At 38.0% G+C, this 16,059-nt stretch overlaps 1 protein-coding gene across 1 annotated transcript in view; it reads right to left on the bottom strand.

Moving 5' to 3' along the window:
• LOC118675682 (protein FAM170A-like) overlaps positions 1 to 16,059 on the bottom strand; it is a 63,908-nt gene that overhangs the window by 772 nt on the left and 47,077 nt on the right. Inside the window, exons 2-3 of the mRNA XM_036348511.1 lie at positions 5,147 to 5,290; positions 1,367 to 1,516 (exon numbers count right to left, since the gene is read on the bottom strand). Coding sequence (XP_036204404.1) covers positions 1,367 to 1,516; positions 5,147 to 5,290 — 294 coding nt within the window. The remainder of the gene's footprint in view (positions 1 to 1,366; positions 1,517 to 5,146; positions 5,291 to 16,059) is intronic.

The following is a 16,059-nucleotide window of genomic DNA, read 5'->3' as shown; positions in this document are numbered from 1 at the left end:
CAGAATTCTGAGTGTTAGTGTGTTTTACCTGAGGTATTTACATGGTTATAACTATGTGGGAATGAGGATGTAGGATTATATGTATGTACTTGTGGAGTTGTATTATATTCTGGGACATATCTGGGAATGCTTTTTGATGTTGCTTAAAGGCAATGGCTAATGAGTGTGTGCATGTTTGTTATGTGTTATGACAGCACATGTGAGCAGTGCAGGAATGGTACCGGGTATCACTCTGAGATTGTGAGACTGAGAATGTTAGTGAAGATGTATTTGAGTTCTCAGAATGTTCAGCTCATGAAGGTCTGAAAGGCTGGTGGCTGAAGTGCCATATGGTTAGAGACACAGCAAATGAAAATTCAATTTCTTTAGGACATGAATGTCTTCTAGAGTTTGATGTAAACGTGTTATCTGTGTGATGGGGGTGTGAATTATTTATGGAATTAGTGTGTACATGGGTGAGTTTGAAAATGATTGTATGAAGAAATGAAGGTAAGAGTATACCTAGGTAATGCTATTATAGATGGTGGATAAAGACCTGTGTATTTGAGAGAACAAACAAAAAGAAGGAGAAATGGGGCAATTCTATATAATAAAGAGCTCATATGCAAATGGTCATTACACCCTCGCAGCCTCATGCCCTCGCATCCTCGAAGCCAGGCTGGGGTTGAGGACAGGTCAGGGGACATGAGACTATGCCCCCTGTGTGAGTACCAGGTCGGTGGACCTGAGGCTGCTCCAGGGGACCTGAGGCTGCAACCCCTGCCGTGCGGGGCTTGATGGGGGTGGGGTCAGCCAGGTTTGGGTCTTGAATGATTTCAAGGCTCGCATGGGTATGTGGGGACTTGACTCTGGGTCTCGCAGCATGCCCCAGACTCTGACAAGAGGGAGATGTTCATATACATTTAACTAACTTTCTTTCATCTCTGACACTTCTATTATAGAGAAAGAGCAAATAGCAATATTAAAATATTTCCTCTAATTAATTCCCCTTTAATTTGCAGGAATTTCATGCACTGCGCAACTAGTAGCTTATATGAAGGCGTACAGATGTATGAGTGTGTGAGGATCTGAGTTTGTGCTCATTGAGGGGAAGGTTCTGAGTTAACTCCCATAGACATGTCAGCACTGCCCACTACCCCACCCACAGCAGGCCCACTGCTGCTATATTGGAAATTTGTGCTGAGGGACCGTGCCCTGTCCTGGAAGGCACACTCACTACTGGTCCCTCTGCAGAATCCTTAGTACTAGTCATCTGACTGAGCCCTTTCCAGGTTTTGAGGGGAAAGTGAACTAAGTAGAGAGTAGGCAGAGCAGCTGAGCTGCATCTCTTGACCAAACGCAAGTCCCACCTTTGTTTATTCCTTACCATCTTCATTGAGACGGGGAAGCTTCGATGGTGAGGAAACACAGGTGAAATATTCAGAGGAGGATGCATTTTCTCCTGCTGCCTGATTATAGCCTGGGGCCTCGATGAATGACTGAGTCTGAGGTACATCCCCTTGAATGTTGCCGGGTCCTGGGCAATGGAATAAAAAAGAACACTGAGATGAGGCATTTTTGTGGGGTCTGTGCTAATTAAAAGACTACATGTTGTGCAGGCATTATATGCCGAGCATCAGCACTTCACATGGCAATTACTCTCACAAAAATTAAGGAGACTTGCCCATTTAAATTCCATTTACTCCAAACTATAAGTAAACACATTAAATGGTGTGTTTGGTGGATGTCAGTGGGAGTGGGTGTCTTGTATGTGATTTTTCTGGTGATCTATATGGATCATCAAACACTCAGAACCATGTTTGAAGGAGAGTACGTAGGAACTAGACATGGATATCAACTCTATTTTCTCATCAAAAATTGTACCAATAGGGGATATATGGTACGAGTTTTAAGAAGCATTCTGCATGCATATGTATCTATATTGAGATATAAATAGAGATATGTAAAAAGATAAATATTTAATTTTGAAGAAATTAATTTCTAATTGTTATTATGTCACTGTTCCTGTTTCATTGTTAATGAAGACCAATGCTCATTATTTAAATGTTTAAAATTATCATCATGTCTCATAATTGTGCCTAATAAATGTAGTATTCCCATTTTTAGCAGTATTATATAGTGAATGTAATATGCTTGGTGTTTAAGTTCATAATTTGTTGGTTAAAGCTGGGTTTAAAAAAGTATAAAAAAAGAATAAAAGTAAAAATAAATAAATAAAAAAGGGTTAAAAGTTAATAATGTATGATTGATTTGTTGTTGGAAAATCTGGATATAGGATGGGTTCTTTCTGAATGAGGATGGTATGTATGCTTTGTGCCTGTGTGTTACTTCAACACATATTTATGTGTGTAGATTGCTTTCCTATTGTTATGCATCTGTCTGCATGTTTAATACATCATGCAGTTTAGGTATGGTATGTTATTACTGAGATTATTCTCTGTAAGATTGGTGGAATTAATGCATCTGCAAAGTATGAGGAAATAACTAAAGAATGTGAGGATGTGAAAACCAAGCTGTATAAGAGAAAGAATCCTGGGCTTTGAGAAAGATGTCGGAGAGCGCAGAGAAGAGTGTGTACGTTCACTGTGCGGTAACACGAGATTGCATTAGAAAATAAGTTGTGAAACATTGAGTTCTGGAGGGATTAGACTGAATGTGCAAGCTAAAGCCTAGCAGTCTAACCCTTAAGCATTCAGCAAACAGAAATGCAATGTTCAGAACATCAACTTTTTAAGTAATTCCAGATTCAAAGCAACCCAAATACTCAGAAAAGTATAATCAATACAGAAATTACATTTATGCATGGTATACAGAATGAACAGACTAACATCACATGTAACGTGAATAAATCACACAAATATAAGGATCAGAAAAAGGAACCAGATACAAAGTATATATTGTGCCCTTCTATTTACATGAAATTTGAAAACAGAAATACTCATCTAGTGTGTTAGAAGTCAGAGAAATTATAACTCCTTGTATGGTACAGGCGGCAAAATTAGATCATGGAGAATGCAGATGCATGTGGAAAACTATAAGGAAATGAATGGTGGGGAGAGTGACTGCAGATACGACTGATAAGGGATGACTGCGAATGTTACACTTTGCCAATGAAAATATATGGATGTGAAGGGATCTTCAACTGGGTGTCTCTGTGCTCTACGTCAAGTTCAGTCTTGAGGATCTACCACTTGTGTCTGTTTTAACTTATTAGAGCTTCACACTGTCACTGTAATATAACATGCCCTTGTCTGTCTCATAGGAACATACTCTTCCATTTTTCTCTGATAAAACTCTCATCCCTTTAGGTCCTCTCCTATTATTTCCTCAAACGCTGTTCGGCACTATCTCCTTGCACGCGCTCTAGTCCTTTTCAGTGTTTCCCGTGGAATGCATTTCATCCACAGCTGGTCACATTGAAGATGATGCAGAAGTGTTTGAGTTTTTGTTCTGAGAGGCCTTTTGTTGACTAATGGGAAGAACCACTCAGCTCAACTCTGGGCCCTGTCTACATCCCCACCCCCTTTGTGTACTATTCAATAGCCCCTCCCTACCAGCACCAGTTAGCCTGTCTTTACAAGAGATGGAGGATAAATTGTCCAAAGAAGAGGCCTTCCATGCTTTCTGGCCTTGATTTAGGGCCACTGTCTTATGTCTGTGCCACAAAGTATCTTCTTTTAAACTCAACTTTGCTGAGAAATTAAATAAAAATAATAGAGATGCGGCCCATGCTTGTTATCTGTGTATTTTTCTGTCTATTAAACAAACAATAAGAGTCTGCTATGTGACATGTTCAGTGAACACACACAGCCCCCTCTTCATGGAATGTGTAAAATGGTTCCCATGAAAATATTAAATGTACAGAAATAGGCATTGTGTTAGTATGTGTCATGGGTGACTGGGTTTGCAAAAGAAAAGGTTATTTTTAAATGGAACAGAGACTGCTGTCTCCTTTCTACCTGGACATACAACTATGTTATAGCTATCAATTTCCATGGCAGGTAGTTCTCACCATGAAATTACATTCGTACAATGAAAAATGAATAGAAATTACGTGTGCCACTAACAGACATCGCATACAAACCTCCTATGTGTCCCTCCATGATCTTCCATTTCCGCCCTGACTGGGACACGGGCATATTAAGGGCTCCAAGATAGGAAACATTTTGTTGTAATTGATGGAATCCTAGGAAAGATAGTTGCAAACATAAGAAAACTAGAATGTGTGTGTAGGGGGTGGGGTACTGAGGGGGGGGCCTGTGGGAGGTAAGATGGCCATGCCCTATGTGAGCATGTAGAGTGAGAGTACATCTGTGTGCGATATTTCAGAATTCTGTGTGCGGAATGCCTCACCTGAGGTATTTACATGGTGTAACTATGTGTGCGGTATGCTTTATTTGAGGTATTTACGTGGCATAATTATGAGGATATAGTATTGTATGTATGTTTGTGTGAGTTGTATGTATGTTCTGGGATATTTCCCATGAGTGTTTTTGATGTTGGTAAAAGGGAATGGTAAAAGCCTTGGTGGCTGAAGTAGCTTGTGGATTAGAAAGAGAGCAGATCAAGGTTCATTTCCTTTAAGACACATGAATTTTCAAGTGTTTGACCTAGAATGAGGGATTTAAAACAGATTATCTGTGTTATTGCATGTAAATTATTTTTAGATTTAGTGTGGAATGGGTGAAGGAATCAAGGTAAGAGTGTACCTAGGTAATGCCACTAGAGAATGGGAAGACAAGTGTGGAATGAAGTCCTGTGTATTTAAGAGAAAAAGTTAAAAGAAGAAATAGGGACATACCTGATATGAAGGAGTACAGATGTGTGAGTGTGTGAGGAGAATATCAGTTTGTGCTCACCTGAGGGGCAGGTTCTGAGTAAAACTGCAAACACATATCAGCTCTGTCCACTACCTCAGCCACAGCGGTCCCAGTGCTGTTACGCTGGGAATGTGTGCTGAGCGGCCTTGCCCTGTCCTTGAAGGCACACTGCCTACTTGTCCCTGTGCAGAAGCCTTAGTACTAGTCTGTCGGCCCTCAATCCCTTTCCTGTTTTTGATGGGAAAGTGAAATTAGTAGAGACTGGGCTGAGCAGCTCAGCTGCATCTCCTGACCAAGCTCAGATCCCGCCTTTGTATATTCCTTACCATCCTCCTCATGGTGGGCGAGCTTGTACGGTGAAGACACACAGCTGAAATATTCAGAGGAGGATGTATTTTCTCCTGCTGCCTGACTACAGCCTGGGGCCTCCACAAATGACTGAGGCGCATCCTGTTGGGCTTTGCAGGGGCCTGGAATAAAAAAGAACATTGAGATGTGGCGTTTTGTGGGGTCTGTGCCATTTCAAAAACTACATGTTGGGTGGACATTACATGTCAGGCATTATTACCACACATGATAATTGTTTTCATAAAAATTAAGATGGCTTTCCCATATAAAATGTCATTAACTGTAAAGTCTAAACAAACACTTATTAAAACTGTGTTTGGTGGTTGCCACTGGGATTGGGTATCTTGTATGTGATATTTCTGGTGATGTGTATGGATTATCATATACTCAGAAGTATGCCTGGAAAAGAGTATACATGAACTAAAATGTGGATAGAAACTCAATTTTCTCATGAAAAATTGCACAATTAAGGAATATGCGGTGCGAGTTTTATGAAGCATTCTGCATGTATATCTATTTATATTGATATCTATATTGAACTACATATATAGAGAGATGTGAAAAGATAATTTTTGAATAGATTAACCATTTTGTGTTCTCATGTCACTGTTTCTGTTTCATTGTTCACAAAGCTCAGTGCTCATTATTTTACCGTTTAAGATTATCATCATCTCTCATGAACGTTTCCGGTAAATGCATTTTTCACATTTTTAGCAGTATGGTATAGTGAACATAATGTGATTGGTGTTTAGTTCATAATGTGTTGGTTAAAACTGGGTTAAGATTTTATACTGTGATTGATTTGTTGTTTGCAAATGTGAATATGGATAAGTTTTGTGTGACGTGGATGGTATGTGTGCTTTGTATCTGTATGTTAGTTAAGCACATATATGTGTGTACATTACTTTTCCTCTACTGATGGATTTTTGTGTGTGTTTTACATATCATGTTGTTTAGATATGGAGTGTTATTACTGAGAATATTATCTTTGAAGCTAGTGGAATTAGTGTACTTGCAAAAATATGAGGAAATAATTAAAGAATTTGAGGATGTGAAAACCAAGTTGCATAAGAGAAAGAATCCTGGGCTTTGAAAAAATGGCAGAGAGTGCAGAGAAGAGTGTGTAAATTAGGTGTGCAGTAACACGAGATTGCATTAGAAAGCAGATGGTGAAAAACTGAGTTCTGAAAGGGCCAATATAGAATAAGCAAGCTAAGGCCTAGCAGTCTAAATGTTAAGTATTGACCAGACAGAAATGTCTATATTGAAAAGTACGTGTAATATAATGCCCAAAACATCACCTTTTCAAGTAATTCAGATGGAAAGCACCCAACTGCTCAGAAAAGTATGATGAATAAAGAAATTACATTCGCGCAATGGTATACATTGAGTGAACAAACTGAAGTCACATGCAGCATGAATAAATTATACAAATACAATGATGAGAGAAAGAAACCAGACACAAAGCATATATTGTGCCCTTCAGTTTCCATAAAATTTAAAAACAAGGATACTCATCTAGTGTGTTAGGAGTCAGAGACATTTCATCTTTCTGTGGTACAGACAAAATGGAGCATGGGGAATTTAGATGCCTTGTGGAAGACTATAAGGAAATGAATGTTAAGCCGGTGAGTGCAAATGGGTCTGATAAGGGATGACTGTAAACGTAAAATATTGGCTATGAACATATATGAATGTGATGGGGTCTTCGACTTGTGTATGTCTGTACTGTATCTCAAGTCAGTTCTTGAGTATCCTACCACTTTTGTTCTGTTTTAAATTATTAGTGCTTTCACACGTTCCTGGTAATATAACATGCCATTTTCCAGGTCACAGGAACATATTCTTTCATGTTTCTTTGGAAAAACTCTAATTCACTTAGTCCCTCTCCTATTATTTCCTCAAACAGAATACCGTTCTCCACTGCTCTCTTCAGGTTTGCGCCAGTCCTTGTAAGTGCTTTTCCCTTAGAATGTTTCCATTGTTGATCACATTAAAGATGAGGCAGATGCATTTGAGTTTTTTATTTAATGGTAATTTTTTTTTCAAAACAATTCTTTATTGTTGAAAGTATTACATATATCCCACTTTTCCCCCGTAGTCCTCCCCATCCCACTCCTTGTGTCAACTAATGGGCAGAAACACGCAGCACAGCTCTGGGTTTTGTCTAGATCCCATCTTCACTTTGCATCCTATTCAATTGTCCATCCTTACCAGCACTAGTTACCTTGTCTTTATTTTTTTTTATTTTTAAAGTCTTTTTATTTTATTTTTAAAATATATTTTATTATTTTTTTTTACAGAGAGGAAGGGAGAGGGATAGAGTGTTAGAAACATCGATGAGAGAAACATTGATCAGCTGCCTCCTGCACACCCCGTACTGGGGATATACCCACAACCAAGATAGATGCCCTTGACCAGAATTGAACTTGGGACCCTTAAGTCCACAGGCCAAAGTTCTAACCACTGAGCAAAACTTGTTAGGACAGTTAGCTTTTCTTTAAAAGAGATGCAGGATAAGTCATCTGAAGAAGAAGCTGCCCATGGTTTCCAGCCTGGAGTTAGGGCCACTGCCTTGTGTCTGTGCTGCAAATTTGCTGAGAAATTAGACATATAGAGATGTGGTCCATGTTTGTTATTTGTGTATTTGTCTGTCCTTTAAACAAACAAAAAGCTTCTGCACAGCAAAAAAAAAAATCAACAAAATGAAGAGAGAACCCGTTGTATTGGAGAATATATTTACCAATGTTACATCACATAAAGGGATATTTTCCAAAATATATAAATAAATTATAAAACTAAAAACAGGAAGAATAAACCCCAATTTAAAAATGGCAAAAACCTGAATAGACACATTTCCAAACAGGACATACAGATGTCCCATAACATATGAAAAACTGCTCAAAATCACTAATCATCAGATAAATGCACAGAGAAACCACAATGAGTCCTGGTTGGTGTGGTTCAGTTTGTTGGATTTGATTCCAGTCAGGGCACATAACCAAGTTGGGGGTTTGATACCAATTTGGGTAGTGTGCAGGTGGAAGCCTATAGAAGTTTCTCACAACAATCTCTCTCTCTCTCTCTCTCTCTCTCTCTCTCTCTCTTCCGTTATCTAAAAAAATTATTATTTTTAAATCACAAAAAACAATGAGATATGACCTCATACCCGCCAGAATAACTACCATCAATAAAATCAATAAACAACAAGTGTCAATGAGGATATGGGAAAAAAAAGGCACCCTAGAGCACTGCTGGTGGGAATACAGACTGGTGCAGCCACTGTGGAAAACAGTATGGAGTTTCATCAAAAAATTTAAAATGCAACTGCCTTTTGACCCAACAATTTCACTTCTGGGAATATATCCTAAGAAAATTGAACCCCCAATTTGAGAGAATATATGTACCCTTATGTTCATTGCAGCATTATTTATAATAGCCAAGATATGGAAACATCCAAAGTGTACATCAGGAGATAAGTTTTAAAAAAATCTGTGGTACATTTAATCAATGAAATACTATGCAGTCATAAAAAAGAAGGAAACCATACCTTTTGCAACAGCATGGATGGACCTGGAGATTATTGTGCTAAGTGAAATAAGCCAGTCAGAGAAAGACAAATAGCATATGATCTCACAGGTGGCATCTATTGAACAAAATAAACTGACAAAATAGAAACAGAGGCATGGATACCCAGAACAGACTAAAAGATATCAGAGGGGAGGAGGGGGAGATGGGATGAAAGAAGGTCAAAAGATTAGCCAAAGAACATATATGCATGAGCCACAGACACAGACAGCAGTGTTGTGATGGCCAGAAGAAAGGACGTCAGTGTAGGCGGAGGTGCTAAAGGTGACGGGGGGAGGGAGAATGGGAACATCTGTAATAGTGCAAACAATAAACATAAAGTAAAAAAACAACATAAAGCAATACAATTATATAACAATAATACTAATTAAAAGGGTCTACTATGTGAAAATTTCAGTGAACACAAATGGGCTCAACCATCCTGGACAGGGTAACATGGCTTCTATGAAAAGTATTGTATGTGCAGTCAAATTTACTGTGACAATAAATAATGGGTTTGCACAAAGAATGCTATTTTTAAATGGAACAGAGTCTTCTGTCTCCTTTCTATCTGGACATACAACTATATTCTACTTATCAGCTTTTCTTGCAGGTAGTTTTGACCATGTGATTATGTTTGTACAAAGGGAATGACATGTGCCCCTTCCAGACACTGTCTCACACACCTCCTATGTGCATCTCCATGGTCCTCCCTTTCCTAGCTGATGGGATGTTGATATCCTGGGGTCTATTTGAAAGCTTCATGTTAATGATAACAAAGTTTACCTCAGCTCAGGCCCATAAATTATCTCATGGAAGAGACTTGCCTTGAGGCCTGCACATATGTGCTGATTTGTCATATAAGCAAGTAATAGATCCATTTGTATATTAGTCACTAAAGCAGTATTTCTCAACCTTCCTAATGCTGCGACCCTTTAATACAGTTCCTTATGTTGTGGTGACCCCCAATTTCATTGTTACAAATTGAACATAATTAAAGCATAGTGATTAATCACAAAAACAATATGTAATTATATATGTGTTTTCCGATGGTCTTAGGCGATCCCTGTGAAAGGGTCATTCGACCCCCAAAGGGGTCGCGACCCACAGGTTGAGAACCACTGCACTAAAGGCTGATCTACTCTAATGAAATAGAGATATTATATGTTTTTGAGAGAGAAAAAATTGGAATGGGTACATACTTATGCGCAATTATGTTAGATTTCTATTTTTCTCTTATTTCTGTTCTGCTAGTATATGTGTGTATGTGTAAGTTTGAATGTCGCATAGTTCATGTTTAATAACCTCTCTAAACATGCACTAATAGTTTTTGAAAGTGGAATGAAGACAGCCTTTTCTGAAGGTCCACTGGAGGATGCCGAAATCCCAAACAAGTTAGAAATATCAGTCCTCTTTAGATGTGAGCGACCATTGGAACTTTGGGGTTGGCTCCAAGCTGTCACCCTCCCACCACTGAACAATGGGACAATGGTTCTTCTGCCTAGTGGTTACTTGTTTACTTTTAATCTCCATAGTAACCAAATTATTTCAATTTTCCATTTTTCCCAGAAAGAGCCAAATTATTTCCTTACTTTAACCATTATTGTTAAACAGTATTTTGTTTGTGTTTTTGTGTGTTTCTGCATCCCATTTTTTCTTACATTTCACATAGGAGTCCCACATTTACATCTTAATAGTTTACATTTCTGAAATTATTCTCTTGTTACAGAACCAGTTTTAAGTGTTCAAAGTTATTTCCTGCTTCTCCCTCCTCTCTCTCTGTTTCCCCTTATCTTTTCTCATTTCCTCTCTCTTTCTGTCTCCCTCTCAGACTTTCTCTCCTACTTCCCCTCCCTGCCTTCGTCTCTCGTCTTTTCCCTTCCTTCTTTTCCTTCTATAGCTCTCTCCCCATCTATCTATCTCTCCCTCTCTCCTTCCCTTCCTCATCACAACTAGGAATTCTCTCTCCCCCTTTCTTTAGAAAATATTACCTGATTACCCTATGCCTTGAGAATGTGCTTAACACATACCTCTTGACATCCTTGCAGTTTTGATGAAATACTTACTTTCCAGATGTTTCTTTTTTTCTTTATGTTTCATGGTTCAACTCTGTAAAGAGTCACTCAAATCAAGTACCTTTCTCCCCAAACTATACTCTCAGAGTATAAGTTGATGATGACAAAGAATCAAAATAAAGCAAGTACAATTAATATAAACAAATTACAATTAATAACAAGTCACTTGAGAGACTTCTCCCTCACCAATCACTATTCTGACCAGTGCCTAGGACACTAACAGGACAGTTATGATGCAAATCATCGCTATGGTTTCAGCAGTGTTCTATGACCTGTGCATGACATCAGTGCACTCCAGGCTCCAGCTAGTATTCATAGCACTGCAGGACTGCCACGTCCATGGACCACAGTGATCCCTTTTATCCAATGGAAACTCTGCCATGAACTTGAAAGCCTTTTAATCCTTTGCTCCATATCAAAACTAGAGGATAGATGACTTGAACTAAACAAAGGCAATTCTTTTATGTGTCTAGGGTAATCACATTACTAAATCTGCCCAATGGTGAGGCTAAGCAGTACCCAAGAAAACTAGGCTTAGAATCATGCTTGTCTCACAGAAAATAGTGTTCTTTATATCCTATTTAACTATTTAACTATTGTACAAACATAATTATATGTGAGGTGTATATTGGTGTATATATGTGGATTTGAAAACATAATTCCTTACAATCCTAACAGTTATCGAATATCCCCCACTATTATTAATAGTCTCATATATTTTTACAACAAGCCATTGTCACTTTTGCTACTCTTTTCCTTGTTATTTCCCCAGAGGTTTGGGAAAAGAGGAAGCCTCTGGCCTTGTCAAGAATGCTTGATCTTGTCAAGCCCAAAGGTCTTATTTTTCAGGCTTCTGTTCTAGGCCCGAGGCTATATCTTCTAGAAACAGGTGGGCTTTATACAGGGTTTGAACTCTATACAGTTGCTCCATTCTACATCCCACCCACCACAGAATATGCCTCCTCCCTTACAAGCAATATGTGTTTATTTCCAAACCATATATTACATTAGAGCCAGGCCATGACTTAGCCTTCTTCAGTCTTCTTTACCCCTAATAGGCCCTGCCTCTGGGTCTTATCCCACCTAACCTATGGCAGTATTTTTCAGAGCTTGTAAACATGCCAACACACTATTAGACAAATGCATAAAGTCAATTTTGTGCTTACAAATGCTTATAATAATGGTGTCAATATTTCTGGATCCCTAATGCCACTGCTGTTCTTGACCAATAGGGAACTTTGCCTTACTGCTTTCAACCATGAATCTTGGAGAATGAAAAATAGAAAGCCTTTGACCCTAAAATAGGATTCCATCTGTATTCTTGGTTTCACATCCCTGGCTAAAAGTGAATTTAAAGTAAAAAATTTACACAAGAAAAAATCACTTCGGTGGCCAGTATGTTATATACACTTTATTGGATAATCAATGCTATTGTCCTCAGTGCCATTAATTTTTAATAGACTAAGATTAAGACTGCATATTTCTCTATAGTAAATAATCAAAAATAATTAAAATAATTTTCAAACTAGGGGTCAAATATAATAATGAAGAAATGAAAACTGTGCTTTTGGCAAGTTGTGGAGTCTCAACATTTACTGTGAAATGTGAGGAAATCATGAGATGTTTGATTTACATAAAAAATGCTAAAAGCTTTGTTTTCTTGTAAAACACAATGTAAGAGGATTTACCAATTTGACATCTAAACCTGGGTCAAATTCTAACCTCCGAAATGACACTGGTAGAGAATATTACACATATTCGAGATACACGTAAGCTCTTAGAACAATTTCATATTATAGAGGTTAATTTATTATATTGTTTTAAAAAATATGTTTTATTGACTTAAGGGAGAGAGGAAGAGAGAGGGAGAGAGAGAAACATCAATTGGCTGCCTCATGCATGCCCCTCATTGGGGACCAAGCCTGCAATCTGATCACTTGCCTTGGTTAGGAATCGAACAAGAAACTTTTGGGTACATTGGATGAGGCCCAACCAACTGAGCCACACTGGCCAGGGTATATATTGAGGTTTATATTTTAAAAGACTATTAGCTTAATGGTACAACCAATGCATAAAATGACTTCCTTTCCAGCATTAAAAGAAACTATCAAGCCCTGGCAGATTTGGCTCAGTGCTTGGAACATTGGCCTTGGGACCAAAGGGTCATGGTTGGATTCCCGGTGTAGGGCATGTCCCTGGGTTACAGGCTCGAATTTGGGCCCTGGTAGGCATGTGTGCGGGACACAACTAATCAATCTTTCTCTCTTTCTCTCTCCCACTCCACTCTCTCTCTAAAAATAAAATAAGTTGGATCACTGGGTCAAATGGGAGTTCCATTTTTAGTTTTTTGAGGAAACTCCATACTGTCTTCCATAGTGGCTGCACCAGTCTGCATTCCCACCAGCAGTGCAGAGGGTTCCTTTTTCTCCACATCCTTGCCAGCACTTGTCATTTGTTGATTTGTTGATGATAGCCATTCTGACAGGTGTGAGATGGTACCTCATTGTTTTTGTGATTTGCATCTCTCAGATGATTAGTGACTTTGAACATGTTTTCATATGTTTCTTGGCCTTCCTTCTGTCTTCTTAAGAAAATACCTATTTAGGTCCATTTTTTTTTATTGGGTTGTTTATCTTCCTTTTGTTAAGTTGTATGAGTTCCCTGTAAATGTTGGAGATTAAACCCTTATTGGTGATAACATTTGCAAATATGTTCTTCCATGCAGTGGGGCTTCTTGTTGCTTTGTTGATGGTTTCTTTTGCTGTGCAAAAGCTTTTTATTTTGATATAGTCCCATTTGTTTATTTTCTCTTTAGTTTCCATTGGCCTTGGAGCAGTATCAGTGAAGAAATTGCTTCGGCATATGTCTGAGATTTTGCTGCCTGTGGATTCCTCTAGTATTTTTATGGTTTCCCATCTTATTTTTAAGTTCTTTATCCATTTTGAGTTTATTTTTGTGTATGGTCTAAGTTGGTGGTCTAGTTTCAATTTTTTGCATGTATCTGTCCAATTTTCCCAACACCATTTTGGAAAAGACTGTCTTGACTCCATTGTATGTTCATGCCTCATTTGTCATTTGACCCAGTGATCCCACTTCTAGGAATATATCCCAAGAAACTAGAAACACCAATCAGAAAGGATATATTCACTCCTATGTTCACAGCAGCACAACTCACCATAGCTAAGATCTGGAAACAGCCTAAGTGCCCATCAGTAGATGAATGGATTAGAAAACTGTGGTACATCTACACGATGGAATACTATGCTGCTATAAAAAAGAAGGAATTCTTATCATTTGCAACAGCATGGATGGAACTGGAGAGCATTATGCTAAGTGAAATAAGCCAGACAATGAAGGAAAAATACCACATGATCTCACTCATTTATGGGTAATAAAGACCATTATAAACTTATGAACAAAAATAGATACAGAGGCAGAGCAGCCTCGAACAGACTGTCAAACTATAGCAGGAAGGCCGGGGAGGGTTGGGGGTAGGAGGGGAGGGTAAGAGATCAACTGAAGGGCTTGTATGCATGCATATAAGCATAACCAATGGACATAAGACACTGGGGGGTAGAGGAGGCCAGGGGATTGTCAAGGGCAGGAAAAAAAAGGAGACATATGTAATACTCTTTGTAATACTTTAAGCAGTAAAAAAAATTTTAAAAAGAAAACACATTGGAAGAAATACACAGCAGATTTAGGGAAGCTGAGGATCGGATCAATGGATTAAAATACAGAGAAGAAAAAATCACTCAATAAGAGAACCCAAAAGGAAAACTAATTTAAAAACAGGAGGATAGCTTAAGGGAGCTATGGGATAACATGAAATGTAACAATATTTGCATCTTAAAATTTTGAGAAGGTGAAGAAAGTGAACAAGGGATAGAGAAATTTTCTGAAGAAATAGTGGCAGAAAACATCCCTAACCCGGTGAAGAAAAAAGTCACAAAAGTTGAGGAGACTCTGGAGTCCCAAGAAAGAAAAAAAACAAATAGACCCCTGCCCAGATACATCATAATAAAAATGCCAAAAATTAAAGACAAAGAGAGAATCTTAATGGCACCAGGAGAAAAGTAATTTGTTACCTACAAAGGATCTCCCATAAGGCTGTTAGCTGATTTAGCATCAAAATAAAAAGCTTCTGCACAGAAAAGGAAACTATCAAAGAAACAACAAGAAAGCCCACTGCATGGGAGAACATATTTGACAATGTTATCTCCAATAAGGGTTTAATCTCCAACATTTATAGGGAACTCATACAACTTAACAAAAGGAAGATAAACAACCCAATCAAAAAATGGGCAATGGACCTAAATAGATCATTTCAAAAGAAGGCAGAAGAAAGGCCAAAAGACATACGAAAACATGTTCAGTCACCAATCATCCTAGAGATGCAAATCAAAATGACATTGTGGTACCATCACACACCTGTCAGAATGGCTATCATCAATAGATAGCATATTTTAATTCTCCAACTTCCTTCAAGATTTTATGTTTGTCTTGGTTTTCTTAAGTTTGATTGATATGATTAAATGTAGATGTTTTGCTCATATCCTTCTTTATTTTGAATATTACACCTCTTGAAACTGTGACATGATTCTTGAATTTTCTGTGAATGAAAATATTTTTACTTCATTTTGGGAGGTTTCTAGTGACTGATATTCAAGTCCATTAACTTTTTTCCCTGTCAAGTCTGCTTATGAACCCATCAAAAGCATTTTTTTTTCTGTTACTGTGCTTTTTGATTTTTATTCCTCTTGTCAATTCTTATAATTTATATCTTCCTACTTACATCATCTGTTGTATGTATTGTTCTTTTTTCCATTAGAAACCATAATATATCAATCATAGTTTATTAAACCCCTGTCTAATAACTCAACATATGTACCATATCTGAATCGTTTCTGATGCTTGTCTTTTCTCTCTATAGAATTTGCATTTTCTCTATATAGAAATATGGTTTATATTTTTTTGTTTATCATTTTAGTATATACTTTTATGTTATTCGGGGTGGGTGTTTAAAGTTTCTTGGAGTTGTAAGAGCCAGATGCCTGAATTCCTCTGGTATCCTTATTTTGCTACCTCTGTTTTCTTTGGCTCTCCTTAAGAACACCTACTTCAGTAGACACTGTATGTTTACCTAACTTGGCTGTAACTCACTGTTATTTAGTGGAGTGCTGGTAGTGTGGTGTGATGTGAAGAACAGAAAACCAGACTGCAATCCTAATTAAATCTCAGTCTTTTAG

Source organism: Myotis myotis, unplaced genomic scaffold (assembly GCF_014108235.1).
Source record: "Myotis myotis isolate mMyoMyo1 unplaced genomic scaffold, mMyoMyo1.p scaffold_m19_p_2, whole genome shotgun sequence".
NCBI classification, from domain to species: Eukaryota; Metazoa; Chordata; class Mammalia; order Chiroptera; family Vespertilionidae; genus Myotis; species Myotis myotis.
Note: the sequence above shows the minus strand (reverse complement) of the source record. Positions and strands in the feature narration are given on the sequence as shown.